At 37.7% G+C, this 12485-nt stretch overlaps 1 protein-coding gene across 1 annotated transcript; it reads left to right on the top strand.

Moving 5' to 3' along the window:
* The first annotated feature begins 6152 nt into the window (after positions 1-6152).
* Positions 6153-12216, top strand: LOC102787143 (class I histocompatibility antigen, F10 alpha chain-like). The gene is made up of 7 exons (XM_087835479.1): positions 6153-6204; positions 7209-7469; positions 9423-9701; positions 9818-10120; positions 11463-11603; positions 11884-11901; positions 12110-12216. The coding sequence occupies exons 1-7, from the start codon at positions 6153-6155 to the stop codon at positions 12214-12216; spliced, it is 1161 nt and encodes a 386-aa protein (XP_087691605.1).
* Positions 12217-12485: the final 269 nt, after the last annotated feature.

The raw sequence follows: 12485 nt of genomic DNA, 5'->3' as shown, positions 1-12485 counted from the left end.
GTAGATCCTAAATTAATTTAAACACAAGGACATTTTTGGGACATTTGTCTATGATGAGAACCTGGTTTCTTTTTTCTTTTTATGCTTCTTTTGTCATTTTGTTTTGGATCTGTTATAATTTATATACTTTATAATGTTAAGAGTTTCTTTTCATGAACATTCTCCTCCAAATTAATTAATTTATTTATAAGCTCTGTGATTACAGACATCATAGAGCTGGGATTATTAATGAACTCCGTGCACAATGTATGATATTCAGAACTTGTACAGATTTTATATATAAAATCATTCGTAGAACAGTAAACAGTGGAGGGATTCTATGTTATATTTATTTATTTAATTATTATTATTTAATAATTTTATCAGGCAACTGAGGACATGTTTAAACTGAATCCTACTGACTGAGATTCTTCTAGACCACAGTGGTATAATTTTTTGTCATATCTCACAGTTTTTCCCTTTAAAAAAATCATTAAATTTTTCTAATGATTTTGTCACATCATTGTTTTCTGCATCTACTTTGGTTAGTCCTTTAAAAAATATAACATTTTTGGGGTCTCAGGGAATTCCAGTCAAAAGCATCCAATTCCACTTGTGCAATTTTAATAAATGAAACTGTTCATTCACTTAATATTTGCCATGAGTCCTACATGAAAGTGATACATCAGAGGAGTGTGAGAACTCAGACATTTTAAAGAGCCAAACTCTTGGATGCCGTCGTTCATACTAGAAGTTCGGTGGAGACGTCACTGGATCTACTTGAGACAGCTGCTCTGTGTGCTGGATGTCTCACATGAAGAGCAGATGCTGCAACAATGCAGGTTATAATCCAAGAAACATTGATCCTCCTGGAAGTTAGAAAACTCCACCTGCTGATGTGACTGTCCAACGATTTGCTTAAAGGTCTTCTCAAAAGAAGTGTTAACTTTACATGACCATGCCCTGAGGAAAGCATGAATCAAGCTGTATGCTATAACTGCCTGTAGTGTGCGTTTAGCCGCAGCTATTCTTAGTTGTTTCTGCTCCACACACAATCATGTAGCTTTAGCATTGCCAGCAGATTGTTGTCAGGTTTGTTCCTGGTGGGAGCTGGTCTGCAGTGTACTGAAAAGTCAAACTACTGTTATTTTGATTAGCTTTTATTTAAGCATGGATAATATAACTCCAATTTTAAATGTGAGCACAAAAAGATGTTGGTGCAAGTTATGGAGACATCACTAGGCTGAGAAACCCAAAGAAACATTTCAGAGAGAGCAAAAACGCACAAGTGGCCAAATCAATAATCCGGTGCATTATTAAAAAGGGCATGCTGGAGAGATTATATCTCTCAGCTGACCTGGGAACGCCTTGGAACGCCCCAGGATAAGCTAGAGGAGGTGGCTGGGGAGAAGGAGGTCTGGGCTTCTCTGCTTAGGCTGCTGCCCCCGCGACCCGGCCCCGGATAAGTGGAAGAAGATGGATGGATTATTAAAAAGAATGAATGCACTGACCAGCTCGGCAACAACAAAAGGCCTCAAAGACCACAGAAGACAACTAAAGTGAATGATGGCAGAATTATTTACATGGTTACAAGAAATAACTTAAAACATCTAACCAAGCCAGTAACACTTGATGAGTATGTATGTCATTGTCATGGTCTACAGTCATGAGAACCATTATTTAATGTAAATACAGAGAGTTTACAACATGGTGCAAAACACTGGTTACACTCAAGAACAGGAAGACTTTCCAAGAGAACATCTAAAACGGCGTACACAGAAATGTAAACAATAAAATGAATTAATAAATAAAAATCATTAAACAAATGTTATAACAATGATGGGAAATGAAGAGCTTGGAAAAGAAAAACAGCTCATGATTGAAAGCACAGCAACTAGTACCGCTAGTGTTTACTGATGATGTGACTGCTCACAGAAACACGCCATTAAATCTGAAGAGTCCAGGTGTATGATCTCTGCTCGGTTCACCAAAGGCTGCAAAACTGACTCAATACAAACAGATAATAACCCAACGTTACAGCTCCATAATCCAAACTAGATCTTATCACTGATATATATGCATATACATTTTTTAAAATGACCTTTTGTGATTCCCATTGTGTTTCCACCAGGTATTATATTTAAACTCTTTTTACTTTTTCTTCTCAGTCCTGTTAATATGCTGTGTTCATGTAAGCTTTACATCAAAGTGCACTCCTAAAAATTTAAATGACATTAAGATAGATGAAACAATCTTTGCTTATATGTTTCCTGTTTAAATACACGATTTTGTTTTATTTTCTATGGAGAACTGAAATCCTCATGTAGTAGCCCATATTTGTACCTACTTAACTGCTTCTTGCAGCTGCTTTTGTCTTTAATCCACAAAAGCTGACTTTCCTATATATCTCAAGGGATTTGATCAAAGATATATTTAATCTTAATTAAAATTACTTGTGGGCTAAATGCTGTGCATTGAGGAGTTCCATTCACAGCTTCTAGATTCTGTACCATTTATACAAAACCTTATTGATCTTTTATCCACCAAGTCTTTGACCCAATTAAACAATCTACCCTTTACACCCCATAAGTTTAATAAATAATAATTCCTTCAGACCATATCATAGGTTTTTGTTCTGTATCCAAAAACACTGCTCTCTATTTCTTAATTCACCGGTGCTTTCCTTTTCACCTCTCATCAAAGAGTCTTTTTCAGTTCTACACACAGACGCTTAAAAAGAAAGCTCACTTTTATATTCAGCAGTACTACAATCCCATTGCTAGATGGCGCCATCTGACAAACCAAACCCAGCAGCACATTGTGGAGAAACCTACTATTAAAAATAAAAGAAGTCCTGCAGTGGAGCTTAATGATGGTCTTTGATGATCATTCAGGTTTATGTGCAGAATTTGTGGTTTAATCATGAAAAGTGGAATTATAACTTGAAGTGAGTTCATATGAAAGGCAACAAGTCACGAGAAAGAGAGTCTGTGAGGGCAGAGGGCAGATGAGGACAAGAGAATCAGAAATAACAGAAAGTCTTAAAATCCAACATTATATTTTAATTTTTATATGTAAATATATAATATTCAGTCTGTAGCCCTTCGGTTTAGACAATAATACTTAAATATTGCCTCTTTATTTGTTTTTATACATAAGAAAATTCAACATTTCTGATTTTAGGAATTGATCGTTTCATTATTTTATCAATGCAGCAACGTTGCAGAAAGAGAAGGACACACAGCTGTTCCAGCTGATTTGGCTGGAATAGGTTTCCAGATGAATTTGTGGCGGATGAATAATTGTATCTGGATTACTTGGGGAAGTTATTTGCATATGAGTGTAAACAGTATAATTTAAATTACTTTTAAAATAGCATTAGTAAGAATGTGATTAAGTATAAATAACTTCAGAAAATATGTGATAACAGCTGTGACACAAATATACATGATTTGGATTAGACGGCCTACAGGGACGTAGTGGTTAAAGACGAGGCCCACAGACTACACACCACTCGCTCTTTGTTTCTGAGGTCATTCTGCCTGATAAGTTTCACTTTCGAGAGAAAACCTTATTTCCCTTTTTTTGCCTGGTTACTGTTAAGATGCAGCCAGCTTTGAATTCCTATTGGTCAGAGAGGAGCTACTGCGCATGCGGCAGTTTTATTTCGAGTGTGGCGGAGTCTAAACAACAAACAGACATTTTTTTCCTTCTTTGTTACAGTCAGATGTATTACCACCACCCACTGAATTCTGCTGCTGACCCACATCTCCGAAATCCAAATCTTATAAATGAGAGCGAGAGAGAGATAAATAGAAATGTTTTTTAAACTGGATATTGTGGAAAATCCTACTCAAAAAACAAACAAAAAGTGTCAGATGAGGACAAGAGAAACAGAACTAGTAAAAAGTCTTAAAATCCAAAAACATACAACTTTATTTCTATATTCCAAATGTATAATATTATGTCTGTAACCCTTGGATTCAGACAATAATACTTAAATATTGTGGTTTATGTGTTTTCATACATAGTTCTACATTGCTAAAGTTTTCTCATGTTAATCATTATTAGCTTCATTTCTTTATCATTGCAGCAATGTTGCAAAACCAGGAAGACAAAACGCCTTGACGACCTGGCGCTTAAATTAGATAACAGCCTCTTTGTTTGTGTGCCAACGCTTGCAAATCAAACCAGATCCAGCTTCATAAACACAAAAACGAAACCTAACAGAGTCATCACGTGGTTTCTCAGAAAGCGGCACAGATGGAGTGCTGTTTGAGTCCAGTGGCGGCGCTCTAACACCGTGAATGATCAGAAGATTTGCTGAAGTTCAACTTGTGTCATTTCTTTGTTTGCAAGTCACAGCCCAGAAGAGCATCAGCTGGGTGTGTCACAGTGACAACACACAGCATGTATTTGTGTGAGTTTAGGAAGGTCACAAAGAAACACAACCTGAGGTGTGTTGTGTTTTTATAACCTCTCAAAATAAAAACAGGAAATGCATCAGAGCTCTGTCTGATTTTAGGTGGATTCCTTTGTTCTGGTTTGAAAACAATATACTTCCTCCCACTTTAAAGACAGGAGAAATTAAAGAATGACAGAAGCTGTAAGTTTACATATGCAGGCAAATTAAAAGATAAAGAGGCAAATCTCAAATTTAAAATATGTGATGTTGCTGGAAGCTAAATTGGATCACTCACTTTGTTCATTTGTTCGTTGACATTTCACGTTTTCTGAATTCATTTTAAAAACCTGCTCATTTTCTCTACATAATTAAAGCCCTAGTTCATCATCATCATGTTATAACGCTGAAAACAGCCTCTGCAATCTGGTTAAACTGGTTACTTTGGCTGCTTTCTCCTCACATTGCAGCATTTAGTGTCTAACCTTATCCCAGTTATTAAGTGTAAACGTTTTTCATCACTACGTGTTTTTCTCTGGTCTGTCTATCCCAATATTTTAGAGATAAAATCTTTTCTTTTTTGCTTTGGTTATTTGACAGCTTTATTGACTTTTCTAGACTTTAAATCATATTATAAGCTCATGAAATACAACAGTTACAAGCACATGACACCTGCACCTGAAACCTCTGAGTATGTTCTAGTTAAAGAGTCAGCAGTATCTGATCTTGACCTCTTCTCATGTTTTCAGTGTGCAGGCTTTCATGTCGCAAACTCTCAGGTTACAGAGGTGGATGACCCCGGTGGTTTGCCAAGCTTTAAACTGCTGAACTGTATTTGATGGACCTCAACCAGATAACACAGTATAAAATTTATACAGCAGTATTTATAATATAAATACTGCTTACAAATCAATAATCTCCATCCATCCATTCGCTTCCGCTTCTCCTTTTCAGGGTTGCGGGGGGCGCTGGAGCCTATCCCAGCTGTCATAGGGCGAGAGGCGGGGTACACCCTGGACGTTGGTGGTTCGTGACTTTTATTTAAGCGTGATTTTGACTGCAAGACTTTTACCTGTAAAAACATGTATATTGTTGGATGCTAGTTTGTGGAACAATTCTTTTACACTTCTTTCACTTTGACTTGATCCCAAAGTCCAAAAATGTGCATTTTAGGTTAACTGGTGATTAAATCAAGCATATGAGAGTGTATGGTTTGCTCTTTCTCTCTCTCTGGGCGAGACCTGTTAGGGTGTACTTTATCTCTTGTCCCAAATCAGGTGGATTAGGTTGCAAGCTAAATTTGTGGGTGGATGAATAATTGTATCTGGATTACTCTGGGAACTCAAGGTTAATTGCATAGTTGTGTAAACATGAGCATAATTTAAACTACTTTTAAAATGAAATTAGTAAGAATATGATTAAGTACAAATAACTCCAGAAAATATGTGATAACAGCTGTGACACAAATATACATGATTGGTATGTGTCTTTAATCCCTACGTCACTTTAGGTCTCTAATCAAAATCTACTAGCTCTTTGTTTCTGCCTGAAGCTTTTCACTTTCCAAAATAAATGAGTAAATAAATAAACCTCGGTTCTCTCATTTTGCCTGGTTACTGGTGAGGCGCATCCAGCTTTGAATTCCTATTGGTCAGAGAGGAGTCACTGCGCGTGCGGACTCAGAGGCTGTAGTTTCATTTTGTTGCAAAATTAAATCAATAAACGGTTGTATTAATTTTTTTCTTCTTATACTGCAAGTATTGAATTGAAAATGAGGACGTTTATGACGCTGCTTCTTTACTGGACAGCGTCTGTGTCTGCAGGTAAGCTTCATAAAAATGAAACTGTTCTTTAGAGATAGAGTTGCTCTCAGGTGGCTCAAGTGTTACTGTAAATAGACTCTCGGCTTGCATATATTCAAGATTCAAGGTTTATTTTTATTTCGCGGGTTTACACAGGCTTCAACAAAACGTTGCTTCTCACCAGCATCTACAGTACAATGATCAGTAAAACAAATAAAATACAGCGATAACAAATCTAAAATAAGGATAAATAGCAATGACGCAGCAGCTTGCAGAGACACTGAGCAAACTCAAGTGTAAATAATCACATTGATTCAGCTAGCAGCAGTCCTCTACAGAGAGGGATTAAATTAGATCAGATTAAGTGTGTGTTTATGGATTGTAAAGGGAGGGGCCAAAGTACATTTATCAGTCCCACAGGTTGTGCAAAGAAGCCTTCCGGCATCCTGCTGGTTCTGGAGCTGATGCTCCGTCACCTCTTTCCAGATGCTGGAGGGAGAACAGGCCGTGAGAGGGCTGGTTTGGGTCCCTGATGTTTGTAGCTGTTTGCAGAAAGCCTACAAACAGCTACAAACATCAAAACCTAAATGAGTGTTGGTTTACAAATTATTTTTTGTTGAAATTAAATTTCTAATTATAGAAGAAGAAAATTTAAGCTGCTCATAATGTTTTATGGTGTAAGGTATAGAAGTGTAATATTAGCAAAAAGGGAAAGAAACAGTTGTAATCTGCACAATACTAAAAAAAATAAATTCATTGGCAGCCTATGGTCGGGTTAATGCCATAATAAGGACTGTAAATCATTACTGATGCAAAATGAAAATATAATCAAATCAAAATGACTGAAAAACACCAGTTTTTACAAAATGAATGGTAAAAGTTTTTAAAATAAGATGATCAGAAAAGATAAAACACCGATTCATATTCTTTTTGTATTTATAGAGCAGACACACTATATTTGTTTAAATTTTGAAAATACTGTGATTTTTAAAGTTGTTTCTCACAACATTAAATATTTCTTCCAGTGAAACACTCTCTGAAGTATTTCTACACTGCGTCCGCTCAAGTCCCAAACTTCCCAGAGTTCGTGGTTGTTGGGATGTTTGATGAAGTTCAGATGGTTCAGTTTGACAGCAACACCATGAAAGCTGTGTCCAAACAGGACTGGATGAACAGAAATATAGATGAGCAGTACTGGGAGAGAGAGACTGGGGGCTTTGTAAGTGCCCAGCAGGTGTGCAAAGCCAACATTGAAATTGCAAAGCAGCGCTTCAACCAAACTGGAGGTTTGTTTATGTTTTATTGTTTTTTTACTGATATTTGCTGTTAATGTTTTCAGCGTTTATTTTAGTCATAAACAGATTTGCATACATACACTTTAAAAATTCTTCATTCAGATTAAAGATTTAAATACAGGATGACTCACGATGAATGTAAAGGGCAGATGGAGGGCAGCTAGTGGATCAGGAAGTGCAGAGGATGAGTAAAGAAGACGTGAGGGCAGCTGTAAGAGGATGAAGAGGATGAAGAGTGGAAAGGCAGTTTGTCCAGATCACATACCTGTGGAGTTATGGGGATGTTTAGGAGAGAGAGCAGTGGACTTTTTAACCAGACTGCTTAACGTCTGAGGAATGGGGAAGGAGCAGTATGCTGAAAAAGAGCACCACAGACGTGATGTTTCTTTCAGTGTTGATGGAAAAGTTTAGAGGAGGTCAGAAGGTGTTGCAAAGAAAGCAGATGATAAGATGTCAAAAGATGAACTGTGGTGCTGCATGAGAAACTCAGGGATGACAGAGAAGTATGTGAGGGTGGTGCAGGACATGTATCTGGACAGTGGTGTGTGTGGTTGGAGTCACAGTTGGGTTCAAGGTGGGGGTGGGATTACATCATGGATCTGCTCTGAGCCCCCTCATGTTTGTAGTGGGGATGGACAGGTTAACAGGTCAGACTGAAGTCTCCATGGACTATGATGTTTCCAGAAGGTGTTGTGATCTCTAGTGAGAGCAGGGAGCAGGTGGAAGAGCAACATGTTCTCACTCCCAAAGCGTAACATTTTACGCTAGGTGACAAATCGTCAACATATTACGTTTTCGGCTACCCACCACGTTCCTAAATGACGACCTTGGAAAAATGAGGAAATATGAGGAAATATGAGAACCGTATGGACTCAATCTACACATGTTCGCTCTTTTTCTTCAAATCGCTTAGAAACACGCTATTTAACATCATTAAAGTCCTGGTTAAGATCAGGAAAAAGGTTATGGTTAGGGCTAGGGATAAGGTTAGGTTTAGGGCTGGAATACAGGGCTGGAACGTCTATTACCGCGGGAGCGTCATTGCACTGGATTTTGCCCATAACCCGCCGCGTACCATAAGAACGCCGAAGGTCTCCTTTCGCGTTCCTCAGGAACGCCGCGGGACGTGACAAAACGTCGGCATGTTACGCCTCGGGAGTGAGAACGGGCTGGGAAGGGATGGGGTTATACGCTGGTGAGAAGAGAAATGAAAATCAGTAGAAGCAACACAGAGTACATGTGTGTGAATGACAGGGAGAACAGTGTTACAGAGAGGATGCAAGAAGCAGAAATAGTGATGATTATTAATTTAAATGCCTGGGTCAACCATCCAAAGTAGCAGGCAGTACACAAGAGAGGTGCAGGGTGTCAGGGTGTGATCTGTGGTACAAGCAAGAGTGAAAGGGAAGGTTTACAAGATGGTAGTAAAGCCTGCTGTGATGCATGGTGTGGAGATGAAGGCACCGAGTTGGAGGTAACAGAGCTGATGATGATTTTATTGGGAGTGACCAAGTGGCAAGGCTGAGATGGTTTGGATGTTGAATGTGGAGCTGAGAAGAGAAAGACCTTGGAGGAAGTTCATGGATGTAGAGAAGGAGGATCTGCTGTGGCGACCCTTAAAGAGAGTGACCGAAAGAGGAAGAAGAAATGAAGAATTGTGAAGTCAAATGACGTTTTTCTCTCTTTCATTTAACATTTTGAAAACAGTATTTGTACTGAGCTCACATCTTACATAGCTTGTCTTTAAGGATATTTATTATTATGTTTATTGAAACCAGTTGTAGCAACTCACTGCTGAACAGGCTTCTCTGTCCTGAAACCTTCCTTCTGTGGAAGCTGTGTCAGGTGTTTTAGTCTCTGTTGACATGTGTCTCTGTGTTTATATGAGACGATGCTGGATCTCACTCTGACTCACTATCGCCTTCGTCTCTGTTCTTCTTTCAGGTGTTCACATTGTCCAGCGGATGTACGGCTGCGAATGGGACGATGAGACGAATGAGGTGGACGGATATGAGCAGTTTGGTTATGATGGAGAAGACTTCATAATATTTGACCTGCAGACAGAGACGTGGGTCGCTCCAAAACGACAGGCTGTGGTGACCAAACACAAGTGGGACAGTAACAAAGCTTTTATAACCAGTGTGAAGAACTATTACACTCAGATTTGTCCTGAGTGGCTGAAGAAGTATCTGAACTATGGGAGGAGCTCTTTAATGAGAACAGGTATCACATGACCAGACTTAGAGTGATAATTTACCTCGTTGGTACTGGTACATTAATATGTGTTAGCATGCTGTTAATACAGAAACAGTGACCTGTGTTTACTCTTTGCTCTCCAGTTCTTCCTTCAGTGTCTCTCCTCCAGAAGTCTTCCTCCTCTGCCATCAGCTGCCACGCTACAGGTTTCTATCCTGACAGAGCCGAGATGATGTGGAGGAAAGATGGAGAGGAGACTCATGAGGGTGTGGAGATAGGAGAGATCCTCACCAACAATGATGGGACCTTCCAGATGAGTGTTAACCTGGATCTGAGATCTGTTCCAGCTGAAGACTGGAGGAGGTACGACTGTGTGTTTCAGTTCTCTGCTATAAACGAAAACGTCACCACCACACTGGATAAAAGAGCCATCAGGACAAATGAAGGTAAGAAAATAATCAGAAATGATGAAGATGTGTTGTTTGTATTGTTTTGTGTTTGAGCTGATGGGTGTCAGAAAACATTGACTTTATTTTCAAAATCTAATTTTACTCTTTTTTTGTCGCCCACAATGGACCTGCTCATATGACACAGATCATATATAAACAGTGTTGGGCAAGTTACTTTGAAAAAGTAATTAGTTATAGTTACTAGTTACTTCTTCAAAAAAGTAACTGAGTTACAAGATTCTAAACGTAATTAATTACTTGAAAAGTAACTATTGCGTTACTTTATAAAAATAATGTTTAACCCTCTGGGGTTCAGGGTATAATTGGCCATTTTTAACTACTTTTGATGTTTCCTCCACATTTCACCTTTAAAAACTATTTATTTGCCTTGTTTGGTTTCATCCTTTTCAGCACAGCCTCACGTGTCTGAATTTATAGTTATGTTTTCATTTTGACATACTGTATTAACACAATTGATCTAAAATCAGACAAAAACCATAAAATCAGAGTAGAAAAAGTTATATTTTTTTACTGTAACAACCGCAAACATGTTTAATGAATCATATTTCATAAATTTAATTCAAATATAAATTGTCAATTTTAAAATCCTCTGCACAAGTTTTGCAAACAACAAAGTTATTTGCAGCCATTTATCTTTTACCCTTTTTTTAAAATAACCATTTCAAACTATTTACATAACAATCAGCTGTTCTGCATTCAATAAGATGCCACACAGACTGTTTGTGTCACTCCAAAAAAATAATTTCTGTCCACTACAAAGGAGAACATCACAGCCTGATACCTGCAGGTCTGACAGCAGCAGGTGTATCACTCCTGTTTCTACCTGGAGACAGCAGTCGCCTCATTGTTCTGACAACACAGCTTCAACCGTCTGTTTGTTGAAAAAAAGTAACGCGACCGTGTTTTCTTGTTAGTAACGGTAATGGCGTTGTAACGGTAGGAATAGTAATTAGTTAGATTACTCGTTACTGAAAAAAATCCCATCACTGTATATAAACAGTCCAAAAAAGAAAAAAAAAACACAAACACAAATAATTTTTATATATAATAACTAATCAATCATGGTTTGCAGTTGTAACATTGACGCTTAAAATGTTTGGATTTATTATAATATTATTTTAGTATTAGTATAAGTCAAAGAAGTTAAAGACATTAAGGACACAAATTTCAGTTTTGTCTTTCTCTTTATTTTCATTCAACATTTTTTGTCAATCATTGAACAAAAACTTTAGTGTATTTGTTTTGCAAAACAATATTTAAAATTAATAAATCAGTTGTTTGCTGTTTTTCTTCTTTTTTTTTGTTTGTTTGTTTTTAGCCTCGACAGAAGTGCCCAACATCACGATCGGCCCCAGCTCCAGCCCCACCGCCGTCCCCATCAGCGTACCCATTGTCACTGCTGCTCTTGTTCTCGCTGTCGTTGCACTAATCGGATTCATTATTTACAAAAAGAAAACTGGTGAGTGAAACAAAGTGATGATTTCAGTATTTTTAGTGTTTTTCCAGGTTGCACATTAAAACAAGCTTCAGGTCCTGGTACAGCAATGATGTTTAAAGCCCCAGAGTGATGAGACTGTAACAGTATTATCATAGTGAGAGAAGGAACCAATAGTAAATAAAGTAAAAGGTAAAGTAACGTAGAGAGCTTTGTAAACCAGTTTGAGTTAGTGGTGTAGGGATCAGTGTTCCTGTATTTACAGCTATGATCACTGACATTTGATTCTTTCTTTTATTTACAGCTAAACCTTCTAAACCTTGTAAGTAAATTTCTCATGTAGACATTTTGAGCTGAATCCTGTTCACATAAAAATCTGTTTCACTGAATGTGAATTAGAGGCTAAAATTAAATGCATGGAAACAAAGCAGATGACTGGCAGCGTGTTGGAAATTAACAACAGCATCACCACAGAGCAGCTCAGCTGGTTACTGAAGTTTTTATGTTTTGATTTTGTCTGATTTTTGTAGACATGAAGACTTCACCTGAAGATGATCCTGAAAGGAGCCCTTCAGGTGTGTCTGTTTGTGCTTGGATTGGAGGATTTGTTTGTATCCTCATAAAAATTGTAACGTAGTGGCTTTATTTTTTTTTACATTTTCTAAATATGAAAGTAGAAGGTTAGATATTCAAACCATGTGTTCATATAGTCAGTTATAATAGTTTATAGTTACACAGCACTAAACAGAACAAAATAATTAAAGCATCAGTACTAAAAACAAGTACCTTGGAAACATAGACGGCCCCACTACGTTCAGTATGTTCAGTAATATTTTACAGTAACAAACTAAATCTGTGTATCACTGCACGTCCTGTTACTTTAATCTGTTTGGCTGCAAATGCTCA

This window comes from Neolamprologus brichardi, chromosome 22 (assembly GCF_056152115.1).
Source record: "Neolamprologus brichardi isolate AB-2024 chromosome 22, ASM5615211v1, whole genome shotgun sequence".
Lineage (NCBI taxonomy): Eukaryota > Metazoa > Chordata > Actinopteri > Cichliformes > Cichlidae > Neolamprologus > Neolamprologus brichardi.
This window is presented reverse-complemented; position numbering and strand designations above follow the sequence as displayed.